Source organism: Linepithema humile, chromosome 7 (genome assembly GCF_040581485.1).
Source record: "Linepithema humile isolate Giens D197 chromosome 7, Lhum_UNIL_v1.0, whole genome shotgun sequence".
NCBI classification, from domain to species: domain Eukaryota; kingdom Metazoa; phylum Arthropoda; class Insecta; order Hymenoptera; family Formicidae; genus Linepithema; species Linepithema humile.
The window spans coordinates 23,046,348-23,072,503 of record NC_090134.1 but is presented as its reverse complement, the minus strand read 5'-3'; the positions used below and the strand labels follow the sequence as shown (position 1 = coordinate 23,072,503).

The window sequence follows — 26,156 nt, the reverse complement described above, 5'->3', positions numbered from 1 at the left end:
GGTACATAGTAGGGCTCCGTCACAATAGCGAGGCTCGTTCTCCACTCGGCCATGTATTGAACGAGTAGATCCTGAGCCCCACTAGAGTGATTGACATTTGCTAATATGATTGATAGGGCCATTATTGCGTACAAATGTCCTCTATCTCCATATTTGTCTCCGTTCTCGTTGTTAAGGCCAGTGTGGGGGTGCCACGCGACCTACCTTTTATAGGAGAGCAAGGAGGGCATTCAGGGCTGCCCGCTCTATGATTATCTTTCATACCCTTTGCTTTGCAAATCGGGCAACATGCTTTTTTTGTGCATGTACCTATCTTGTGGTCCGGATCTCCACAATTATAGCAGTGCGTAGATCGGTCCACATTAGCTGGAGGACATCTGTTGCTAGTATGTCCTCTAGCCAAGCATCTATAGCACTGTACAGGCCTTTTCGGTAGTACTGCTATCCGTGCCATTGTCCAGCCAATTCTTAATCTCGCCCCTTCCGCAACTTTCAGTGCAGCCAGTGCTGGAGCTTGCACCCATATTGCACCCATACCCCCTTTATATCTTCTGATGGGGCCATGATATATGTCATCTGGGTGGCATTCTCCTTTCGTCGCGATTGCATTAACCACCATTTCTGGGGTTGTTGCATCGTCGAGTTCCGAAATTCGAAGATCCATCTTTTGCGTTGGACGTCCTATTCTAACTTCCTCTCCTTCAAACGTTTTACGCAGTCTTGTAGCTAGTATGTCTGCTTTTTCACTCGCTTTCTCACCCGGAATTTGTATTATAATTCCTCCCGTGACTGAGGGTCTTATTTTCGGGTTTTCTATTCCTACATCATCAAGATTAATGGCTGCTTGTGCTTTCTGCAGCGTCTCAGTGTACTTGTCTTCTCCTAGACAGGTAATGGACACAGCAGCTGAACGAGACAGCCTCTTCTTTTTATTTTTAAGTAGATTATTCCTTACTTCTTCCTTCTTTTTCATTTTTATTGAATTCCCAGTTATGTTGGGCATCTTCAAGTTTTCTTTCCCTTTTGCTTTCTTTTTAGCTTTTTTACCAAGTACCTCAGTCCACAGTGGTTCTGTTTGTTGGTTCGCTTTATCTTCTATTTCACTTATTTTAATTTTCTTCTTTTTTCCAGGTGTAGCAGTGGTAGCAGTCCCCATAGATGAAGCAGCTGGAGCCGCAGTCAACCTTGAGGGTCCCGGAGCAGCCGTCGGAGCAGTAGAGGTCGCAGCCTTAGGTGTCTTCTTCGAGGTAAGTCTATTTTTACTTATTATTTCCTCTTTTCTTCTTTGTTCTAGGTTTATTGCTGCTGGTTCTCTTGTGTGTAAGTGAACCAGGTTCTTCACCACTTCCGTTAAGCCATTAATTGCCAGTAGAATTTCACTGGTATGGTCTTGTCTTTTATTTTCCGTCACCGTTACAGTGCGGGCACTTTCCCCTATGACATTCATATCCATATCCATTTCCGTCTCCATGTCTATTTCTGGTTGGTATCTGACCTCGTCTATATGTTTTTCCCTAGGTCTACTCTTAGTTGTTCTGTTCCTAAGTATTCTTCCTTCATCTATCACCTTTGATACACCCAGTATTGGAGGTCTGATAGCTGGTGGAATAATAATGCCTTCCAATGCCGGGAAATCAACCTCATCAGCGCAGGATGGGGTTGGGTTCTCAGTTGGTGTGGGAGATGGTGTATCCTCCCTTTGTACAGAGGTTGTCATCTTCTCCAGTCTTATTTTTAACATTTCATTTTCATTCTTGATTTTAGTCATTTCTCTTTCTAGTTTTTCTATTTTCCCCTGTAGGAAATCCGTATCCCCCACCATAGAAGCCCTTTTGGAGAGGATGTCCACCGCCTCTAATGCTGCATGCGTATGTACCTTGATATTTTTATTCAATGTGCCTTTGATATTTTTCGATTTGGCTCTGGCATCCTCCACTTGGCGTAACCACTCCTTCGCGTAGGCACCTATTTCCGCCGCAGGTCTTTCCCCTATATCCTTTAATATTGTGTCGGCCTCTAATCTCTGCTTGTAAGTTAATCCCATGTCCTTGTTTCCTTCCTCTTCTTCGGAGGAGGACTTTTCTACCTCGTTTCTGAATTTCCTCTTCTTAGCGTTTGTTTTCTTTGGACGCTTAGTTCCTCTACTCGATACCGTTTTTGTTGAAGAGGCCAGACTTTCATCCTCAGAAAATCCCGTAAGATCCATGTATTCCATGATATTCGCGTCTACACTAACTGTCTTCTTCTTTCCAGCCGCAGTTCCTGCCTCTGGGTCAGGAGTCATTGTGACCTCTACTAATGAGCTTGGCAGGAACCCTTCTTCGGTATCAGATCTTTGCATTTCGTCTTGTACAGGATCCGGATTAAGGCATGCGCCTATGTCTTTAACCCTCTTTCGCATCTGTTTTACCAGAAGTTCTATCCCGGTGTTTGAGATGATCGTTGGTTTTACTGAGTCGCTCATCTCCGACAACCCAGCTAGCCCTACACATGATGACGACGCATCGAGGGCAGGGACGATACCCTCGTATGCGCCGACCACTGGGGTTTCCGAGTTCCCCTGTGATGGTAAGTATTCATTTTTGTTTTCCATTCCGTTCATAAAGAGTTATTTGTTGACACAGTTTTCTTCTGCGGGTTTGTGATCGGAGTTTTCCTTCTCCTAGGTCGGTTGCCGGCCAAGGCTAGCGAGCCCGACCTGCCCGATGTATAACGCGACCAGGCCCAATCCGACAACGCGTCGGATGGCCCCAGTTGCTGGACCGGACCAGAAACCCGGGGAAGTTCCCCGGAGGATCCGCCCCGGACCATCACCATCACCTTAGTCTTACTAAGACTATAGGCAACCCGATCCAATGTCTCTGATATTTCAGATACATTGGACCGTCCCTCCACAGGTAACCAAGAAATAATTCCCGGTCCTCACATTTGTGGGACACCTGGACTGATCACCAGCCAGGCACCCACATCCCTCCCACCGAAGCCGGTGACCCGGGCCCCATTAGGGAACCGAGCCACCGGCTCAGGTTGGCATGCACTCAACCTGTGGGCCAGGAACACCCAGACCACAGGGAGGCGCCCGCGGGAGCACCCGCAATGTTTTTTATAGAGGTTTTCTCCTCTTGGCATGCGCCCCTGCCCCCCTCCGGGAAACAGAGACGCGCCTGCGGGAGCACCCGCGTCGTCACGGACAGGGAGTAGTCCTCCCCCTAACGGTGCCGTGCCACCGGGCGATTGTAGTCGGGGCCGCCAACCCCTACCGGCGATTGGGATTCCATTCGTGCCGAGACACGAACTTCATCCCTAAGGAGTCGCCGGGCTCCTTGTTCCTCCCATAGGAGGAACTGTGCGCTCTTGGCACCGCAGAATGACTCTTGCGAGCCACTCCACGGTGAGCCTTCTCACCACGACAAGGTGGCGCACAACGAGAAGGAACCTAACCTAACCTAACCTAACCTAACCTAACCTAACCTAACCTGGTATCCTAACCGATTTTCTCCCTCCTAATCGGTGGTGTCTCGATCGGCGTCCTTCAGTCAGGACGAGACTTTCGGTTAGGACAGGGGAAAAAAAAAAAAAAAAAAAAAAAAAAAAAAAAAAAAAAAATTATACAATTTCGGCAAACGACCGCGCGCATTCGAAACACCTCCCCGTGCCCTCCGATTAAGGTCCTGAGGTCCGACCCTCCATCTCCCGTAATTACCGAGTTACCGAATTTAAAAGGTCGACGATCGAAATCTTTCGGGGGCTCATGAGTTCAAACCGAGCTTTGCCGCCGTATAGTTCATAGGGCGAAAGTTGCTTGTCTCGTCGAGTACTATCGTTCTACCTGCTCACTTTTTTTTTTTTTTTTTTTTTTTTTTTTTCGACATTTTGTATCTCCGGGATTGCCATTACCCTAACCTAAAAAAAAAAAAAAAAAAAAAAAAAAAAAAAAAAAAAAAAAAAAAAAAAAAAAAAAAAAAAAAAAAAAAAACTAAGTGTCACAGCTCGGTAGTTCATAAGATACTTTCAAGAGCTTCTTCTTTCGATTCCCATCTGACCGTTTTGTCGAATGGAGAGGGAAGGCTGTGCGCGCCCGATATAGTTCGTGATGGTCATATGCGTTGTATGTACACACGGAGACAGAAATGCCTTCTTACATGAAGTTACACGCGTCTCGTCGGACATGTCAGGCATACCGGACATGCGTGCTTTACCTCTCAATATATGCGTGCGTTATAACTGTAGATATTCGAAAAAACGGATACGTCAAACTATATACTGTCGATTACATTTTTTCCCGCTCTAAGACGGCGTTGCCACTTTTTCAATATCTAGTTATAATGCACGACTCCATCGATTCGATTTAAGCGAAATGTGCGGTCAGCCCGTGACCCTAATTTTTTTACTTGAACAAGTGCGAGTCCAATGATAATATAGATGGACAAAATTCTGTATATAAGGGTAATAATAATAAAAAAAAAAAAAAAAAAAAAAAAAAAAAAAAAAAAAAAATTAACCTGATGTCCTTGCAATGCCATATGCTTAAGCGAATTCTCAAACGATTTTTCCTTTTGTAAAATTTTGTCCGAAGCTTAATTTTCGAGTTATAATTGAAAATAGGTAGCGACTTACGAGTTCGGTACAACGGGCAGGCAGGGACGCGCAACGTATAATGAGACTGTCGAGTGTTTACTATCGTCTCGTGACGCGCCGTCCCTGCCTGTCCGTTGTATCGGACTCGTAAGTAGCCAACTATTTTCAATTGTAACTCCAAAACTAAGCTTCGGACAAAATTTTGTAAAAGGAAAAATCGTCTCGGAATTCACTCGGGAATATGGCGTTGCAAGGACATCGGGTTATTTTTTTTTTTTTTTTTTTTTTTAATCACCCTGTATACAGGGTGTTTCATAACGTCGTGCCAACGCTCGTGTGCGAATAAAGTGCGGTAAACTGAATAGAAAAGTCCTTTGCCGTTTTGCAATTTTCGCAATAGTAATTGAGATATTGATTAAAAGGGATTGACGAATAATCGCGCGTTGAGCGTAGCTAGATCGTGGGCTGTACACTCTAAACGTAACAACCACGAGGATCGCATGGCGACGAATGATAACACGTAGCGAGAGCAGGAGTGATATGCGTTGTTATTTTTCGTTTCCATGCGATTCTCGTTGCTGTCACGCCTAGAGCGTACAGCCTACGATCTAGCCGCGATCAACGCGCGATTATTCGTCAATCCCTTTTAATTAATATCTCAATTACTATTGCGAAAAGTGCAAAACGGTAAAGGACTTTTCTATTCGGTTTACCGCACTCTATCCGTACACGAGCGTTGGCACGGACGTTATAAAACACCCTGTATATCTTTATTTCGTATTATTGTTGTATTTTTCAGTGTGACAAATTTTATTCAATCCTGTACAAATCTTCAGTTCTCCATTCGAATGGCATGATCCCAAATTTGTATAGCATTGCGGAAATATTGTGACACTTGGATAGAAACTTTGTGTCGACTGTCGAACGATGCGTGGTAACTACTGACATTTTAATTGACAATTTTGTTTATTGTGCGCTCGCGATAATGCTTTACTGTATTGACGTTATTTGTGAGAGAGTACAAGTTTTTTTTTTTTTACCTTGACGATCGATAGAACAGTCCGATTGAAAGTTGAGATAAAATTGTTGACTCGACTGTATATGACGGTATGACGGTATGATTTCTGATACCGTTGTACTAATCGCGGTGAACACGATCGTCCGTCGTATATTTTGATTAGTACATTTCACGTTTGTTGATCGTTTAACGTTAGGGTTATCGGAAAGAAACATATTTCGATGGATTCCAAAAAGAAGGAACTTTTAACTTCTACGGGCCAATCTCTCGAAAAAATTTCGCATCTCTTGGGAATCAATTTGGTCAGTTACATGGGCAGATTGTACAGTCTCGCACTTGTAGTGTTGTTCTTCTTCTTCAGTCAGATGTCATGGCGCAACATTTGCGTCGGTTATTGCGAGCAACATCTTGTCAGAAAGTTCATGATAACGTTGCAGTACGCTATGAACATTCTGTTGGTACTGACGATAGTGGGCACATCCGTATTTCGTCCGAAACAATTTGCTTTTCCCCGTCGAGAGATGATTATCGTGGACTCTATACTTGAGTAAGTTTTTTCTTTGGAATAATTCATCTTTGACAACGATAAGATAATTGTTAGAATCCGAGTATGAGTGCCGCGTATGACACGTTGCATTGTGGCGTGTAGAATTTGGAAAAAAAAATTTTTTTAAATATATAAATAAATAAATAAATAAAAATAAAAGAAATAAATAAATAAAAATAAAAGAAATAAATAAATTGATGTAAAAAATAAAATCAGATTTTTCGACTTCGGTTTGATCTCGAGAATATGCTATTGTTGTGTAGTGAAATGTTTCAATTGCTACATCGTTCGCTCCGTTTGTAGAGATAAGAATATGAAAGAAATCTTATTTTACTCTTGGCATTTAGTAATGTTAATGCTCGACGTGAACGATGCAGCGCCGTTCTTATTATTCTACACTTGTCCGCATTTTCAAGATTCTATTATATTTTGTATCAACTGCTGACGAAGAGAAAGAGGAAAAAAGTTGAAATAGAAGAATCGCTTTTTGCGTTAGATGCGGATATCGTGTGCGGATAGAAATAGAAATCATAGGTTCTTTACAATTGTTGTATTTGCCACATTCATATTTCAGATCTTATGGTGCGCGATTCTCGGACAAGGATATTTTCCTTGCGAAGCATTTGCAAGACGCGGGGACAGCGACCGCGATACTATTTGTCGTGATGAAATATACCTACGATATAATCATAAATAATTCGTTTCAGTCGATATGCTATTCCGTTCGTTCTTGGTACCCTATAGTCTGCTTGCTAATTATGGATGGATTGTTCACCCATTGCATAAACGACATGTATCTGAGATTCCGCGAGTTGAACAAGATCGCGATACAGCATTCGAAAGAGAAAGCTCTGTCGGTCTCCTGTGTTGACTTGGCGACGAATTCCAACACGTTTGTTGAATGCAATACTGCTCTAATTACGAAAATACGTGCTATTCGTTATATTCATCACGAATTATATGTTTTAGCGACAAAGGTACTCGTGCAAAGTAATTTGTAATTTGCAATTTACTAATTGCTCTGCCCCACAAAATTGAACATTTTTCTGTTGAGAAGAGTAATTTTCCTTTTTTTTTCCTTTTTTTTTTTTTTTGCGCGCGCGTTAAATCCGAATCTGGCCTCGAAAAGTGCATTATTCATGAATACGAATCCACATATTTTTATCCACAGATAAATACGAATTTTGGCTTCCATCTTTTAATAGCTTCAGCCATATGTTTGAATGGTATAATCCTTCTTCTGCATGATTTATATTACTATATGAAAGCGAACAGTGGTAATACTGAGATATTGATTTTTCATGTGACTTTTGTATCTTGCTTTGCTCTTCGATCTTTGTACATCAGCTACCTTTGTCAACGGTCGAGAAATGAAGTTGAGTATTGTACACACGCATGTTGTATGTGTAAAACATAAAAACGTATGTGTGTGTATGTATATACATACATAATTCTAATTCTATATTATATGTGCAGTTCAGGCGAATGGCGATAATTTTGCATGATGTTTTTCTGGAATATAAATCATTGCGAGCTGAAGTAAGATTGTTTGTACGGAGGAATGTTTGCGAAATTAAGAAAATTCTAAATGTTTTTTTTTTATATATGAATTCCCTTGTTTAGATGATACATTTTTCACTTCAGCTGGTACATGAGGATTTAACATTCACTGCCTTTGGACTATATGAAATTAATATTCCTCTTATGTGTTCTGTAAGCAACATCTGCTTTCATTTTCATAAATTTTTTAACAAAGATAATGCACGATCCATCCTGATAAAATTTCTTTTATAGATTGCTGGAGCTGTAATAACATATCTTGTTATGGTCATTCAGTTGGATATTACAGCAAAATTTGGCATTACAAACAATAATACAACTGTTACATGGAGTTACACTGAGGATAATTCAACTTTAACATCATTTTAATGACCCTACTTTTATAGTACAGAGTTTACATTTTTCAACTTGAATTGTGTTAATATGTTGTGTGTGTTGATATATAATAAAATTTTGAAATTATTTTTTGTGTAAAATATTTAATATTTGTAATCCTTAAAATTAAAAAAAAAATAATAATTGAGATACATGAAATATTTATTTACAAACCTCATTAATTATTAATGTATATAATTAATATATATATATATATACATAAATAATGGCGTTGCATTGGAGTAGGAACACATAGAGAGAAAGAAGAAATGAATAATTTATAATAAAATGTTAAGGAATGTTACAATCCTTGTTAGACATCATTCGCAACTGAAGAGTGTTATATATATTGTGGCATTCGCACAGCTAACATAATAGTCGTTATCGATTCGTATAACTGTCGTTGCAAAAAAGTAAAATCGACATGTGAATCATGTTTTGAATTGTAAAATACATTTCGACAAAAAATACCGTTCAAGGTTGAAACGGTATGATACTGATTGTCAGTCGACAATCAGGTGCTTTTCTACGTTTGCGTTTTCCATACAACTATGATATAGGTAGAATCGAAATTTTATGTCGAAATGATGCTCGAGCACTGCACTCGTTCAATTGTATGACGCAATGTCTATCTTTTTGTTAAACATCTAGTAGATTGTTAACTTTAATTATTGACTTTAATTTCTAATGATGATGATAATAATAATAAATAATTAAGTTATTTATAAGTTATACATGTATATATAAACTCCGATTTCTATTCATATTCGTAACCATCGTCACAAAATTCATCTTCGGACGCCGCGTGAGATTCGAGCATTTGCCCAAGTGACATTTCTGCAGTGTCAGGTTCTTCTTCATCGAGATAGTCGTCATTGTCGTAGACTGTAATATAATAATAATTATTATTATTGTAAAATTTACTAACGTAAAACTTAACGCTGTTATAAGTAAACGTTGAAAAATTAAAAAAAAAAAAAAAAAAAAATGGCTGAAAAAATAATAAAAAAGGTTACACAACCAATTTCAGACGTGTCCACTATAGGTGCATCCGTTTCCATCGAATTAATTTCTTTTTCCATACATTTTTCATCCTCTTTTGTTAGTCTTTTATCCATTTTTTTCGATTGCTGAGTATTTGGCTTAATGGAACAATACTTTCTCGTTAGTGAAATTTCCACAGATGTCGATGTAGAATTGGTTGCCCTGAATAAAAACATATTTATCATATATTTATCAATTGATTAATGATGATTTGGTCGTAAACTCGGAATAACTAACTTAAATAAATACTAACAGCTTGTTAATATTTGTCACGTCGTCTAATTCCGATGTATTCGTGGTAGATAGTTCTTGAGTGTTTTGTTGTTGATTGTTCAGACTTTTCAATACTTCGTAATTAATCTTCGAGGATATCTTTTTTTCTTGCAACATTTTTTCAATTGCTTCACCTAATGGAGAAAAGAATTTAAAAAATACGACTCGATGAAAAAAAAATATCGAACGAAATACAAGGATATTTCACAATAGATTCACCGTCAACAGTCTTTTCATCAACTGAAAATAGCTAAAGATAGCTGAACATCGAACGTAAAACCGACATTCCATATCGATAATGAAATAAAGTAATATAATGTAATTGCACCTAATGGATTAATCTGACCTGTCCTTCGATCTCTACCTTTTTTTTCTTTCTTTTTTTACGTGAATGTTTACTTACGCTATTGCGTGACTATTGCGTAATAAACTTACCGGCAGTATTTGCGGGCATTTTATTCTTCCTGGAAGTTGTTCGTCTTCTTTTTTTCTCAGGCTTACCTTCTTCTTTCTCCTTTAGACGCTTCTCTTCTTTTTCCTTTTGCTGAACGAGATAATCAGCATTCACTTTGTTCCAAAGAGCAGATTTAGATTGCGATTCTTTCTCCGAAAGAATGTAACTGTCCAATTCTTCGTCATCGATGTCATTCGTGTAGATTTCCTCGGAAGACTGACGAGAAAATGTGTTATCGAGTTATTTCGATCATCTGATGCATAATGCAGCGTATGACTGTCTTCACAAATTGATTGGTGATAAAAACAAGATGTATGTTTTAGATATAAAGTAAACCAAAGTAAAAATTTACACAAGACAAAGATGTAAATGGATAAAAGTGTAATTTGTAATTCCAATTTAAAGATAAAAGGATAACACTTACGTTTTCGAAATTATCTACTTTGTCTCGAAATTCATTTGGACGATCGTTCGTGGACATCATTGATGCTATATCTGGACCTGTATGCGATTCATAAAATTATAAATTTGTGTTGCGACATTGGTCTGCAGAATTTGACATTTACTTGTTGTCTTGAAAAAGAAAAGTAGTCTTTCATAATTTTTTTAATTCCGAGACCAAATACGAATCATAATATGCATATTTTATATATCAAGAGTTTGAAGAGATCGAAGAAAACTACGAAAAACCATTCTTCTTTCCCAAACGACAAACGCAGATCGATATAATTCAATAAAATATAAAATAATACAATTTTTTGTATGAATGCTCACCCAATCCAGTAATAAGAGAACTGTCATTTTCATCTATTGCGGCATCTCGAATTCTCTCGTCAGGATCGTCAACATTGTTCTCAACGTACTGTTGTATTATACTTAAATTACTTTCGCGAACGAATCTATCTGCATCTTCGCTTTCCATAAAAGACACTGTAAAAATTATTTACTACTATATTTACTGCAATTGTATTATATCCAAATGTGTTGCTTTTCTTTTATATCAAATATTTCCTTCTTTTCTTATTTTTAAAATTATGTATATTATAAGAATACAAATTACCATCCTTCCGTTTTCTTGCCTTTCCTACTCTGTAATCTTCCAACTGTCTATCAATTTCTGCTTGCAGTTCACTTATTTCCATGTCTATATTTTCTAGCTAAACAGATTGATTTTATTAGTAAAAAAAACATTATATATAGAATACAACTTGATATGTGAAAAACATTTCAAGGTAGATTTCAATTTGAGAGTAATAAAATATGCAGATAAATGTTACGTATGTGTAAATAAGTAGATAAATATTTTACAGTTTTACATACTTATTTTAATGTAGGATATTATAAAAGAAAGTAAAAAGAACATCAAATAGAGAAATATTGGACGAAAAATAGTTGTAATGATATTTTGCAGATAAATAACATAAATCATCGTAAACTAGAAAACTATATTTTTCACGCATTCTTATAAAAAAAAAATTTTTTTAAATAGATGAAATAAATGTTTGTTTAACGAAAATTTAGATATAATTCGGAATATATATATCAATTAGTCTTGCAACTGCGTTTGGCTCGGTGTTTCTTATAAGAAAAAAAATAATCGGCATTTCTTTCATTAAATTCATTTTAATAAATGTAAAAATACTTAAACGTATAATACGATAAAAGTGTAATACACAATTACATCATTAGTAAGTCATTCAATCGTTATCGTTGGCAAGACATTTAGTAAATTTGCAAAATGTATATAAACTCAAATCTATTCATTGTTTAAATTATTTTAACATTGCGATGTCGTTATTTAAATTACTTAAATTACTTAAATTTAACAGCTGCATAATTTTCAAATCCTAATTTTCATTGTCACGCGTTAAAAAAAGTTATTGACAAATGATTTCTCACGTAAGATATGATACATCTTGTATTCACTTTTAAGTTTTATCTTAACATTTTTATATATAGATTAAGAAAATTAAAAAAATAATTAATTAATGATCTTATCTTTTTATTTAATTAAAAAAAAATACATTTTTGCACCTATTTGCAAATTGTAAAATCATTAATCGATTATTTTTATTCTGTGCACAAAAGTATATTGAAAAGTGAATATTTTATAATGTGAGATATCTTATATCAAAATATATGAATCGTTTTTAAGTGAAAAGTAAGAACATCTTAAACTAAATTAAAGTTAAAGTAGGAAATATATTACGATTCGAGAAAAAAAATCATATACCCTTTGTAAGCGTTCTCTATCCTTTTTACGCGCTGCTTTAAATGCTGGAGGATCCTGCTCTTCTTCCAAATCTACTGTCATAAATTGATCCAAAGTCAGAGCACTAGATGGTGTATCGCCAAATTCCATCAATCTATATGCGCAAAAGAAAATTATACATACGCACACGCATGCTATCATAGTATTATCTCTATCAATTCCTCTCATCACATTCTATACATAAAAATATTAAAGAAAAGTCATTGAAAAATGAATATCTTATAAGATATTTCCATACATTTCTGTCGAAACATCATATTAAAATGCAATTTCTCTCGGTAAGTTTTTTAACAAAAAAAAGATTTAAGCGTACAATTGTGAAAAAATTGTATGTACCTTCCTTTGCATCAACCACAAGAATGATAAAAAATATAGGTTTTTATTCGAAAAGTTTAAGTTGAGTTTAAAAACTTTATGTAATCTTATAAGAATCCAATCCAAAGCTAATAATGTAACATAACTATTCACTGCATCATTATTTTAACGTCTTAAATTTTTCTTCCAAAATATTTTCGTCAAAAGTGCATTATTCTCAAGATATTTGATCGATCTGAAATTTTTGGCGGACCTTATATTTCTGACAAATAAATGCATGCAGAAAAATTTGCTTTACCTTTTACGTAGAGTAGATTCGTGTACCTTAACAATTTTTATAATATCGGCAGGTGATCTACTGAATTCATGCAATCGCGCAGCAATCAGTAAAGCTGTATAGGGAAAAAAAGCATGTATGTATGTGTGTGTGTATATATATATATATATATTTAATAAAAACAGTTATCTCTTAAGATATAATATATGTGTACATCTAAAATCTCAATTGTTTTACCTGCACCACATAGACCTGACGGTCGACGACCACTATGAATGCTATCCCTTTTCATTCTTTGAACCACTCTTAAAGCTGTTATAGATACGGAGTGAGTTTTATCCCCAAATTCGAGCTTATGTGCAAACCTCATGATGTATAAACAAGGATCTATATGAAACAAAGATAAATTTATATTTTAAAGGAGCTAAAAATTTATCTTTTCTTTACTTCAGATATTATGATGTTCCAAATCGTTTTTTCTTTAAATAATTTTTAAGCATGTTTTACCTCACGCGACATATAGGTATTTTACACACTTGCTTGAAACAAAGTTGGAATTTAATTGTAACTTTTAGACGATTTTCAAAATAGATGCCCACTACCTTTGCTTTGTTGCTGCTACATTTACAACGTTCTACTTGAGGATCGATCGCAGTCATCGCGGAAATTTTCTTTTTCTTTTCAAATCTATTTTTATTTTATTAATAAATAAGTTTGCCATACATTATTGTGTGGCATTACGTATGATACATCTGTATAAAATACGTATATATTTTGTGTAACATACAATGTTCCCTGCATCTAGACATATGTATAATGTGCGTCTTTTTATAATCAATATATTTTGTTGCGCATATTTTTTTACATTCTTATTGCGAGGTCTAACACGAGAAGAAATCAAATTAATTGTTTCTTAAAACAAACATTATCTTAAGCAATAAAATATTTTATTTTTTTATACTTGAGGGGTATTGCAAACAACTGCTTCTTAATACTATAAGAGTATAAAGCCGTAAGGCTTGTTTAGATATTTGGTAGGCGGTCGGAATAAATAGGAGAGTAGTGGAGCTATCGTGGGGCAGCAAGCTAAGTGCTAGGTTGTGGAACGAAGAATCCCGAGTTTAAAACCCGGTTGGCTCCTTCGGCTAATTTTTCGACGCTTACAATACGATTCAAGTTATGAAAAAAGTAAAGCATAATCTTTGTAATTAACCATTCTCAAATATTTCTAAATTTGACTTCGTATACTTTCCTAGAACAAAGAAACTTAAATTTTCTAGCTCGTTCTGAAAAGTTGACAGTAACGTTGACAAATGTTCAAATATACGGTTGATAATAATAAGATAACAGCTACACTCTGCGCGTGTGCCCTACGCGTCTCCTCTCATCCGTCTATTGACCGACACGACGGCACGGCGGCGACGGAGACGCCGACGATAGCGGTGGCGGCGCTCCTAAACCAGCGCCCATCCATGGGAAATGGCGGCTGTATAGCCGATGATACTCGGTTTCTTGGAGCCGTTTTGTGTATCACGTGTATAACAACGGATTACGACGCGACGAGAAAGATCAACAACGGTGAACGTGAGTGACGACGATGGCAATGTCGAACCTCTACTCGAAGATTTCCACCAAGCCAATGAAGCGTTTTCAGGACAACGTCGCAGTTAAACAGACAAATGCTTGGATGAACGGTGAGAGAGAGAGAGAGAGAGAGAGAGAGAGAGAGAGAAATTTGGAGACAGAGATATAGAGACAAAAAGAAATAATGTAAATTGCGCGATGAATGAATCTGCTGTCAAGAGATTAATGGAAATTCGTAGTGTCTTACGCTAAATATGGATAACAATATAATCTCGTGTGTGAGAAAGCTGTTACAACGTACCCTTTACACTAATGATCGGCTCTTGTAAAAAAAAATAATTCGACAATAATCAATTATATATTTTAAATAAGACTAATATTCCTCAAAAAATAAGTTCACTAAAGAAATACTTGTACTTTTCCGAATGCATTGATATCGTGATAATAATAATTTAAACACTTATATCGCACAAATATGTATTTTTCTGATCGCTTGTGATGTTCCAATGCAGTATCGTCGCCTTTGTTGTCTTACCTCTAAAATTAAAATAAAAATTTTTTGCACCATTGCATCGATAAATATTGCTCTACGCTGCAAGTATATGATCTTTGTGATCTTGGTCATTTCTTGCAGCATTTATTTATATTTTTTAAATTAATTTCTGTTAAATATTGTTATTTTTTTATTAATGTCTACGCGCAATGTCTGAAAAATTTTAACGATAAAGAACCTCGAAATTGCTGACTGAGATTTTCGCATTATACAAATTACTCCGGAAATACGTATCTGTGGAGTAAACGTTAAGCTTGATTATTCTCGTGCGTTGGTTCAGATTGACAAAGTATCTTGAACATATATGTTCATGTGGATGGTACGGAATATCAAATTGTTCATTTACAAATTGTTCATTACAAATATGCTTGTAACGCAATTTAAGAAACAAGATCTAAGAGAAAAGAAGAGATAGGACTCTCGGATTGTACCATATTATAAATGCAATAAAATTCTTTTTCTTTATTTCAGCGGAATCTCCAAGTAATACGTCAGATTCACCACCATCGGTGAGTCCGCTCTCTTCGTCTATTGTATTACAACGTGAAGGAACCGCGGTGAATCAGCCTCTAAGTGCTCCCGCATCGCCTTTGTCTTCCTTATCATCACCTATCACCCAGTTAAATCTACCATCGCCTGGAGACTGCACACAAGATCCCAACTGGCAAGCAACGAAACCTACAGTTCGGGAACGGAACGCGGCAATGTTTAATAATCATCTCATGGCCGACATTATATTTATTGTTGGCAGTCCAGGTAAACCCTATCCGCTTTACTTTTTTCCAACTGATGCTTATTGAGAAAGACATTAAATCTCTCTTTGATATCAGGCCACACACAAACTATACCAGCACATAAATACGTCCTTGCTACTGGCAGTTCTGTATTTTATGCCATGTTTTATGGAGGGTTACCGGAAAATAAAAAAGATGTAGAAGTGCCTGATGTTGAACCAGCTGCCTTTCTCGCGCTGTTGAGGTAAGTATAATAAACCCCAAAATAATTCAAAGCGCCAACCAAGAAAGGTGCATGTGTGCATCCCTCTAAATTCTTATAAAACTATTTCAAAAAGATCTGATAGATCCTTTGAATATGAATTTGGAAAATTAATTTCCTACAACTTACGCCATGGAAAATAGGATCAAAACGACAAATAAGATAAGATTTCGTATTTTTAAATTATTTATACATTGTTGTAACGACTTTCGCGCAACTGTAAATATTTTCTACATTATTTTTTTGAATTTATTTTTAAAATAAATAAAAATCGAGGGAAAATATGAGTCTATGTATGTTTTTCAAGGTATATGTATTGTGATGAAGTGCAACTAGAAGCGGACACAGTTTTGGCAACGTTGTACGTCGCCAAAAAATACATAGTTCCACACTTGGCGCGCGCGTGCGTCAATTATCTGGAAACGAGTTTGACGGCGAAGAACGCGTGCTTGCTTCTGAGTCAGTCTCGCCTGTTCGAAGAACCCAATCTCATGCAACGTTGTTGGGAAGTGATCGATGCACAAGTAAGTCAAACCCAAAGGATGCTAAGAGCCATTACTGTGAACGACAAGAACTTGGACGGGATGCTCGAAGATGATTCGAGCCCCTCCGACGACTCAATCGATCATGCCTCGGGTTTGCATTCTTGCGTTCACGACAATAAATTCGACATTCTGCGATTTCGACGTGCATGCAAGAGCAATGGTGAATTGGGCGATGATAGTTACGAGAATTTCAAAGATGGACTATCGCACTGTTTGAGTTTCTCGGAGAATGACTGTTGCACGAATGTCCTCGCGGATGAGCCGCTATCCTTCTCACTTTTCCGAACACGAAGCGAACCTCATTTTCCAGACAATAAATTCGATCAAGTCGAAGTCACGCAAAATATCACGTATCAGGATAATTTAGCAGACGAGTACGAGTGTGGTAAAATCAACCGTAGTGACATTTCTAGAATAGCAACGAATACTAATCAAATAATCAGCTAAATGAACAAAACGAACGACAATCCGCTAGTTTTTCTGTACAATTATATAGAGTCTCAAACATATTAGTTAACAGATTGCTTACGGAGAAATATTATTTCGATTTCTCTTTTAGCTTCACAACCTCTTTTGCAAAATTCATATCGCATATAATATAATATTATTTGCTACAGATTATACTTGTGCTCAAGCAAACATTTGTGCAAACGTTTATTGGCTGCAGGACATTTATATATGTACATATGTGTGTGTGTGTGTGTGTGTGTGTGTGTGTGTGTGTGTGTGTGTGTGGGTGTGTGTGTGTGAGAGTGGGTGAGTGGGTGAGTGGGTGGGTGCATGTATATATGTAAAATGTTACGAAACTAGAGCGTACTTTCTTCCAATGATAAATTTCATCTTCTAATATTTGTATTTAATTATGTAATTTAATCCCTTAAGCCCTGTTAAAAAATAAAAATATTTGTTTACCAAAAATAATTTCTATGAAAAAACAATCAAATTTACGTAAAAATTGTACGCGATTGTACGATCATTTGAAAAGTTCTCGGAATGTAATAGAAAAACGACATATTTCTTTTTAGGATTATTCTTATTTTTTAACATAGTCTTCTTCAACACCAATGCACTTGGCCAAAATACTCCAAAACCATTATACCATTACAAAACTTTGATTTGTCAACTGCTTTTTTTACTTCTAACGAAAATTTCTTTCCGGAAAGAAATTTTTTTATCTGTGAAAATAGATGAAAATCGAGTGAATAAGGTGGACACGTGACAACAAATCGATTGCTTCGATTCGTTCATTTTTCTTGTTAAAACAGCACTATGGGGACGCACGTTGTCTTGTTGTTAGATCTTGCAGAAAGCTTTTTCACATACATAATTTATCAACTGAGATATGAAATACACATTTATCCGAAAGATGTGTGTATGTGTGTGTGTGTGTGTGTGTGTGCGAGAGTAAGTGTGAGTGATTATAGCCTTAGCAATTTCAGAAACTTTTAATCGATGTGTCTCTAAAATCGATATTGATGAACTTTTCAAATGACCCATATACATATATTCAGATTTGTTCGGGACGCTAAATTCCAATCTGCAATCGAAATTTTGGAATTCCAAATTGTGGCAATTAGAGAAATTTAAACGATACATTGTACATAAAACTTTTTCATAAAATTTTTGGAATTTTAATTTTTAAGACGTAAATTTTATAATTTAAGAATAAAAAATAAAATCTACAATAATATATTAAATTAAAAAATAATTTAAACGATTTATATTGATGATAAGCCAATTAAAATTTCAGATAACAATAAATTTTTTAGGTTTTATGAGAAAAATGTTCTAAATTTCAAGACTGATGTTTGATTTGAATTGAAAAAATACAAAAATCAAGTTTGATGATTTACGTTTGTTATATTAGGTGTGCCATATTGAATTCGAAAATTTTAGCTAAAGATTTGATTTTAGCAAGATCAAAAACTTATAGATACCGTGTTTTACAAAGATTCTATAGGTAGAAAATAAAGGACTTTTTTTAAATGATGCATATATATGTTATTAACACAATTGGTCAATTTTTATACGTGACGTGTATATGCATCATTAAAACTCTCGAGAAATTAAAGAAAGTACACAACTAATGGAACATTCTGTAGATTAAGTCACTGTTCCACCCAAATTAATACTTGATCAAACTGTTTAGAAAAACAATATTTATAGACATACATATACATGACTTAGAGATTGTTATAACGATATCATTCAAGTCATTCAAAACCAGCTAATTAGTGTTAATTACATCATTGTTAATCATTGATAAATAATTCATGTTCTGATAGTTTTTTTTTTTTTTTGTTTTTTTGTTGTTTTTTTCCAATTTAATTCAATTCAATTCAATTTATGTGTTTTGGTATCACGTGAGTTGATATGTTAAAAATATCATATGTAGCATTAATCTAAGATCAATTAACTTTCCTTTAGAAAAAGATTGCAAACTTTTTTATATATGTACTATTTATCAAGCACAATTTCTTACGAAATTTTGTATCAAGTGTAATAATTAAGTATAAAGTGGGACAATTATAATAAAATTAATCACTTTTTAATAAACTATGAAAGTAATTTCTGTACTGAATATTCTACGAAACTGAATCGGCTTTGTAGCAACATACGATTCCCTCTAACATATAACATAAATATAAAAATGATTCATGTATATCATTAATTCTTTGCCATTTTTACGCTTTTGCAATTACCATTGCGTAACAGGCAATATTTCATGCAACATTTTAACATGCATTCATAATTCTTAATGCGAATATTGATATAACTTCTGATTATAAACATAACACATAATACGTACATAAATATAAAATATAAAAGCATGATTCACAATATTGACACAAAAAGATTGCGATTGTTAAAATATTATGTATTTCGAATGTCGCGTGAATATTGCATGAACATTTTAAACAAATCGATGAATCGATAAAAATTAAAATTGTATACATAATTGTGAATTTGTATTTAAACGTATAAACGTAATTCTTATTAAAGAAAATTCATATGTTGCATCTTTTTAGGATAAACTTTTTAGATCATAACGTACATAATAAAAGTTATCGGGACTATAATATTAATAACAAGCGCGATATGCGAGAGATTCAGCTTCGACATTAAGTAAAAACTATTGTATGACAGGCAGAAATGGCACTAAGATCCGACGGTTTTGTGGACATTGACATTCATACGCTCGAATCTGTCTTATCCCGAGAGACACTAAACTGCAAAGAAATCCATATATGGGATGCTGCATTACGATGGGCTTCCGCGGAATGTATACGGCAAGATCTTGAGCCTACTCCCGCCAATCAAAGGCAATTGTTAGGTAAGATCCGTACTAATGTAACAATTTTTCTCTCTCGGAACAAATATCCATCCGTTATACACACATACATAATAGTTGTGTATGTGTGCATGTGTTTGTTTGTAGTTTAATTGTGGGTACGTGCGTGCAATTACATAAATTATATACAATTTACACATATACACACGTATTTCGTTTTTTAGGACCTGCCTTGTATTTAATTAGACTACCCGCTATGAATCTGGAGGAGTTCGCAAACAGTGCAGCACAGACGGGAATACTAACTCATCAAGAGACAATTGATTTGTTTCTACACTTTACAGCTAGTAACAAACCACAACTTTGTTTTCCCATCAAACCACGTCAAGGATTGAAAACTCAGGTGGGTAAAATTCATCTGTTGTATATCAAGAGATTTATGTATTCATTTATATATTCAGAACTTTGTTTTAAATGTCGTGACCCTTCGAAACATTGTTTCAAGTTTTGAAATTATGATTTTTCGAGACATGGTCCCGAGTTCAAATTTTCATTCATTTCGATCATCGCATGTCCATCCTGATACATAATATCGGGCAATATTGTTATACGTATTACATTTTCAGCATCTTTATAAACGATTAATTTAGTTGAGTTTCCAAGTGGATAATATGAATAAAACAATATCTCTTATTTGCAGGTTTGCCATAGATTTCAATCCTGCGCTTATAGGTCAAATCAATGGCGATACAGAGGTCGTTGCGACTCGATCCAATTCAGCGTTGATAAGAGAATATTTGTAGTGGGCTTCGGGTTATACGGGAGTTCGTCCGGCGCTGCGGATTACAATGTTAAAATAGAACTCAAGAGACTTGGGAATGTTCTGGCGGAGAACAACACCAAGTTCTTCTCCGACGGCTCGAGCAACACGTTCCATGTGTACTTTGAAAATCCGATACAGATCGAACCAGAATGTTCATACACGGCGAGTGCAATATTGGACGGCGGGGAATTGAGCTTCTTCGGGCAAGAAGGCATGTCGGAAGCGACGGTTGGCAGTGTAAACTTTCAATTTCAGTGCAGCTCCGAGAGCACCAACGGTACTGGCGTCCAAGGTGGACAAATTCCTGAATTAATTTTTTACGGGCCGCCATCTGATGACTGACGGAAAATCACTACAGAGCTTATGGTATAATTGACTTGCAACGAAACCCAATATTCTCAGATCGTGAGCGATCGTATACATCGCAAATAAAATCTGTCAAATTCTGAGACGTATGGAGGAAATGTACATTTCATACATGCATTCGAACAATTTAAATATTCAAATATTCAATTGGACTCATTTTTATTTTTCTTAAATTCTTCCAAAGAAAACAATAAATCGTAAAAGTAATGTGAGAAATATTTATACTGCCGAGAAAGTTGTTACAATCTTGTGTAAATAACGTAAAAATAAGAAGCATTTGAGAAGCATTAGAATACTCGTCGTTTAATCGTAACATCACGATACAGTAGACTTTCCTTTATATTGATAGATCTATTGATATACACCAATCACATGCAGTTGTTATTGTTGTGTTTTTCTTTTGTGAAATAAACTTATTTCATATATCGTTAACCAAGAAAAACGCGTGTGCAAATGATTAAATATTAAAATTTTTAATTATTTTTAATTTATTTGATTATTTAAAGTGCACAATATTCGTTTTTACAACGTATCCAATATTTATACCATCTAATTACGAATCTTGACGAAAAAATCTTGACTTAAAAAATTTTTTTTTTATTTAAATGAGTCCATTGGAATATTTCTCATGTCAGATATTCTCATGATATATGTGGAGACATCCAAATTCCAATAAAAGTATTTGCGTGAAATTTTCAAAAACGTTGATTTTTCAATGAAATTATTATTTCCAAAATACACGAATATTCGTATAATATATAAATATTGAATTTTATTCGACATCTTATATATTATTCCTAATAATAGCTAATTAATTAACTAAGTAGAATTGTTCATTGAAGTTTGTATATATCCATTTAAATTTGTATAATTTATCGATGCATCATAAGTTGCTATTATTAATTCTCGGAGTTTTTTTTCGGAGAATATATACAATCGAACGTATATAATCAACGTTTGTTTATCTCAATCCAAAGGTCGGTACCAAATTTTTATGTACACGCGCGCGCAATATGTTACTGTCATAAAGGCGACCTATTCAAAAATTATATTTTCGTAGGCGGCGAAAAAAAACTATGTACAGTATTGTGCGATTTGAAAACAACAATTAGCATTATATTTAAAATTAGATTTGCGTAATTAAAACTCTCTTTACAAATTTTTTTCATGTTTCAACATCAGACACATCGTCGTTACTTGTGTAAATAAACATTTAGTTGTAACTCTTTAAAAAGATTTCCATAACATTAAACTGTAACACCAGACACTACCATCTCACTCGTGAAGAGTTGTGTGAGCAGTTTTGGAAAAAGAGCACATCTATTTTTCTATACATACTTAACGAATGTCATACTTTTACTCGCTTCGTGCAACAAATTTAATTTTGCTCTTGCATCGAGAAGAGCTGTAAATGATTGTTTAAAAATTGTAAATATCTAGAATAATAACGTATAATGTGAGAAGAGAGCTCTGTCTAAGCGTAATATCACATAATCGATTAAATATATATTTAGAATTGGTTCTTTTACAATACTATAAAAGATATTCAATGCAATTGTGAAAAAATGATATACGCGAAAGCTATAGGATGCTTCATATTATTTACTGTAACTATGTACCGTAGCTATGTGAGGATTGTTAACAATGTTATAAAGAATTGTTTACTTGAAACGCGACCAACACGGTTAATTTAATCCCTAAACATGTTACGACATACATGGTATGTCTGAAAAATAACAAAAATATTGATACTATATCAATCAGATTCACAACACTGATCACATGTGTAAAATTGCTTACTTTATACGTCCCTTCGATATTGATACAACGTTGAGCACGGTCAAATGATGTAACGAAATGGCTAAGTCAATGCCAATAACAATATTTAATGGTTGGCTAGCTAAATCAAGCTAACAAACACTTGACTTTTAATTGAATTGCAGCTATTATGTATTGTAGCACAATTCAGTTTACATCACGATTCACTATTGAGCAATCGTGTAATCTTAGTGTACGAGTTGCATTAATATTGACGGAGGAATTTTTAAAGACTTCTTGTAAACAACTACAAATCTTGAATTCGTCATAGATATATATGTATTACATATATACGACAAACATAAATTGCATAATAATCTGATTTGTCTTTCTAAGCGATAACATTTGTTTCGTTTACTTCTTAAAATAAATTATGCTTTATGGATCTCATTTAGTTAAATTATTGAAGTGTTGTAAATAAAAATTATAAGTAATTTCTAATTCTCTTTATTTTTTTCTAATAAAAGAATAAAGAAATGTTGCTATTAATCCGACAAAATACGCGCAAGTTTATGTTCGTGCTGCAGACTTCATGTTTATATCTACATGGATTATCATCATGTATTGTTTACATGATATTTACACCAACTTTTTCAAGTAAACAATGTGAACTATTGTCAAAATTAATAATAAAATTATTAAATAGTCAACATATCTGAATTGGATATTAATAATAAATATATTTAATAGGAAAAATTAATAATCTTGCATTAAATTATTATTGCGCTATTATCTATCAATTTCAAAATCGATTAAAAAATTTACGTAAAAGTAAACTCATCTTTAATTAATATACCTCATATTGTACATTATTTAATTAACATTATTGTATTTAAACATATATTAGTATTTATACATTAGTATTATAAAAGTATATACTTTTATAAAACGAAATAAAAAATACTAATATAATAATAATTCACAGTACTAATATGTGTTTTAATATATTACTGTTAAGCATAAAATATACTTTCACAAAGTTAACATAAAAGTATAAACATTTATATATTAAATGCAACTGTATAATATGTACAAACTATCAAAGTTTTAGAAAAAAATATTAGCTATTTCAAGTAAAATATGTATTTTGTATATTCGAACATAGCGAACAAAGAAAGATATTTTTAACAAAAATATGCATATTTAACAAATTATGAAGTAACATTTCATAAATTATACATTGTCTACATAGATGACACGTTAGACACTGTTTAAACCTACACATGAATTGTTATAGTTTTACATGTAAATATCCAACCCTGCGCGAGTTATTAAACATATCATGCAGTTATATCGTGTGTAAATTGCTTACCTATTGACGGTATGTTGATACATAGGGCTTGCGTAAACCGCAGATACGTTCGACCAAGTTCATGAACACAAATGTGAAGAACATCACTGATGTCAATGAGCATATCTATATAAGCTGTTAAGAATTTATAGTTTCTTTAGACATTTGCTTTTATGTATATATATGCACAAGTTCTTTAAATTTTTAGGGTGTCTTTTCTTTCGTTTTGCACTGTTCTATATGAGCTCTACCACTCTGTAATCAATGGTCTCTAACTATGCATTAAAGAATACTCAACGGTGCATTGAAAAAGATTTGATGAAAATGTAAGAAAAATGTACTATCTACTCCTATTAATTTCTTACACTGTTACAATGCAATGTAAAGGATACGTTCAGTTCTTTCGATACGGCAAGTAATGTATACACAGGCGGCTTGGTTGTGAGCCTGTTTTCTTCCACGTGTCAAATGGCGGCTCAATGCCATTTTATAGAAATTCACAGATGTATCAATGCAATTTTGATTTAAGCTAAAACAGAAATTATAGATTTACAAAAAATAATTACACTGGCAAAATCAAACTTTTTTCTTTTTTGTTATCTGTGAGAAAGAAAATTAGTTTCCCACACTTATTTATAGTTGTAAATTTGGCCTCAAAAAGTGCATATTACATTACAATTTTGAGAAAAACAATTTTTGTTCATATTTACAATGCCTTATAGAAAAATTAATTAACTCCTTCAACAACTATCACTATACCATCCTAAAATGCTACTCTTTCTTTTTAAAAGAAATAGATAAAATAAAAAGAAATATATAAATAACAGACTCATACAGATAATAATTATTCAATGATAAAATCTTTCCTAATTGTGAATATATCTGTAAAAAAAAAAAGATACTTACCCCAACTGTATGCAAAGATTTGTTATACCTTTCCGAGCATTTTGTAGAGTGATTCCTCTAGATTCCTTTCCATTGACATAATATGCTATGTGTAACAAAAGATTTTTGCATTGTCTTTCAAAAAGAGACTTATATAAAATCTAGATAAATCAAATGACTTACGTGCACCAAAGCTTGTAGCACCACCAGTGCTATCATTGGCAACAAAGTGTCCCAGCACCATCACTTTACCCGAGGATGATTCCTCAAAGGTTGTCTGATTGATGATAACTGAATCTTCCAGTACAAAACCACATTCCATACAAATCGCATCTCCACGTGCTGGATCAGTCTCGATGTTGGTAGATCCACAATTGCGACACTTATTTCCAGACATCTGTTACAATAAAAATGTTATATTTTTTAAATAATTTGCTACTTATTTGCTTTATTGCAAAAAATTATACTAAAAAATATAAATATAAAAGAAAACAAACCACTGTATTTTTATGTAACAATATTGCATTATTGAGCATGGATATGTTATATGTAAAAAAAATTATATATAATATATATTAAAATATTATTAATTCTTCCTTTGTGGACTATATTTATAATGTACAAATAAGAACTAAATCACAATAAATAATGCAACATATATGATTAACAAAACATGACAAATTGATTTTTGCAGATAGAAAAATAAACCAGCCAACATTTTTCACACACAAGTTAAATAAATAAATGGTTTATACTGCTTGCGTACCTTTGGTAATATATAAACAAATTAATCCGAAACAGTGTATATGTTTGTTTATATTTTTGCAAAAATATTATCAAGTATTTCAAATCATAAAAAAATTATATACAGTTGCATACTGTACTGAAATATTTCAACAATATGAGAGAATGTTTTTCTTGTTCTAAAACACAGAACAGTACGAAAAATGCACAAAAACTAATAAAATTCTGATGCAACAAACGCGTGGAACTTGTAAAGCCGATCCAAGCCAATCGGCTCTGTGTGACGCACATCTGTCAGTTTTTCAATGAAATAATTCTTCGCAGATAGGCAACAGGAAAGTCGATTGTATATTAGCGTTTTCGAGTAAACGGGGTTTGAACGACCCAAGATTGGTTAATGACGTCATTGCAACCTCTCCACCAATGAAAGACTTGCATTTATAGTAAAATAGTGATTGATCAACCCTAGATCGTTCAAACCCCGTTTATTCGAAAACGCTATATGATGCAACGTAGGGAAAATTAAAAAAATAAACAAATTCACTA

The 26,156-nt window shown here is 34.2% G+C and overlaps 4 protein-coding genes across 9 annotated transcripts in view; 2 read left to right on the top strand and 2 right to left on the bottom strand.

Moving 5' to 3' along the window:
- The window catches only part of LOC137001143 (uncharacterized), a 44,359-nt gene extending 40,458 nt beyond the window's left edge, over positions 1-3,901 (bottom strand). For 3 of the 6 annotated variants that reach the window (XM_067359427.1, XM_067359430.1, XM_067359432.1), the window contains exon 1: positions 3,437-3,901. The gene's annotated coding sequence lies outside the window, so the exon portion shown is untranslated. The remainder of the gene's footprint in view (positions 1-3,436) is intronic. The other 3 variants (XR_010891266.1, XM_067359429.1, XM_067359428.1) reach the window with 3 other exon arrangements.
- On the top strand, positions 3,899-8,222 carry LOC105673498 (putative gustatory receptor 28a). Its single transcript, XM_012369153.2, has 6 exons — positions 3,899-6,143; positions 6,718-7,120; positions 7,315-7,518; positions 7,620-7,682; positions 7,767-7,856; positions 7,938-8,222. Exons 1-6 carry the CDS (start codon positions 5,818-5,820, stop codon positions 8,070-8,072), a joined length of 1,221 nt encoding a protein of 406 aa, XP_012224576.1. The 5' UTR covers positions 3,899-5,817; the 3' UTR covers positions 8,073-8,222.
- On the bottom strand, positions 8,223-25,991 carry Brf (Brf RNA polymerase III subunit). The gene is made up of 15 exons (XM_012369330.2): positions 25,633-25,991; positions 25,050-25,263; positions 24,888-24,972; positions 24,374-24,510; positions 24,003-24,107; positions 12,951-13,100; positions 12,735-12,828; positions 12,083-12,215; positions 10,910-11,006; positions 10,624-10,779; positions 10,274-10,350; positions 9,831-10,065; positions 9,376-9,529; positions 9,100-9,284; positions 8,223-8,963 (listed from the first exon to the last, which is right to left on the bottom strand). Exons 2-15 carry the CDS (start codon positions 25,261-25,263, stop codon positions 8,836-8,838), a joined length of 1,950 nt encoding a protein of 649 aa, XP_012224753.1. The 5' UTR covers positions 25,633-25,991; the 3' UTR covers positions 8,223-8,835.
- Positions 13,831-23,981, top strand: LOC105673585 (BTB/POZ domain-containing protein 6-B). Its single transcript, XM_012369332.2, has 7 exons — positions 13,831-14,407; positions 15,322-15,606; positions 15,681-15,828; positions 16,154-16,370; positions 19,539-19,725; positions 19,908-20,086; positions 20,384-23,981. The coding sequence occupies exons 1-7, from the start codon at positions 14,311-14,313 to the stop codon at positions 20,846-20,848; spliced, it is 1,578 nt and encodes a 525-aa protein (XP_012224755.1). The 5' UTR covers positions 13,831-14,310; the 3' UTR covers positions 20,849-23,981.
- Positions 25,992-26,156: the final 165 nt, after the last annotated feature.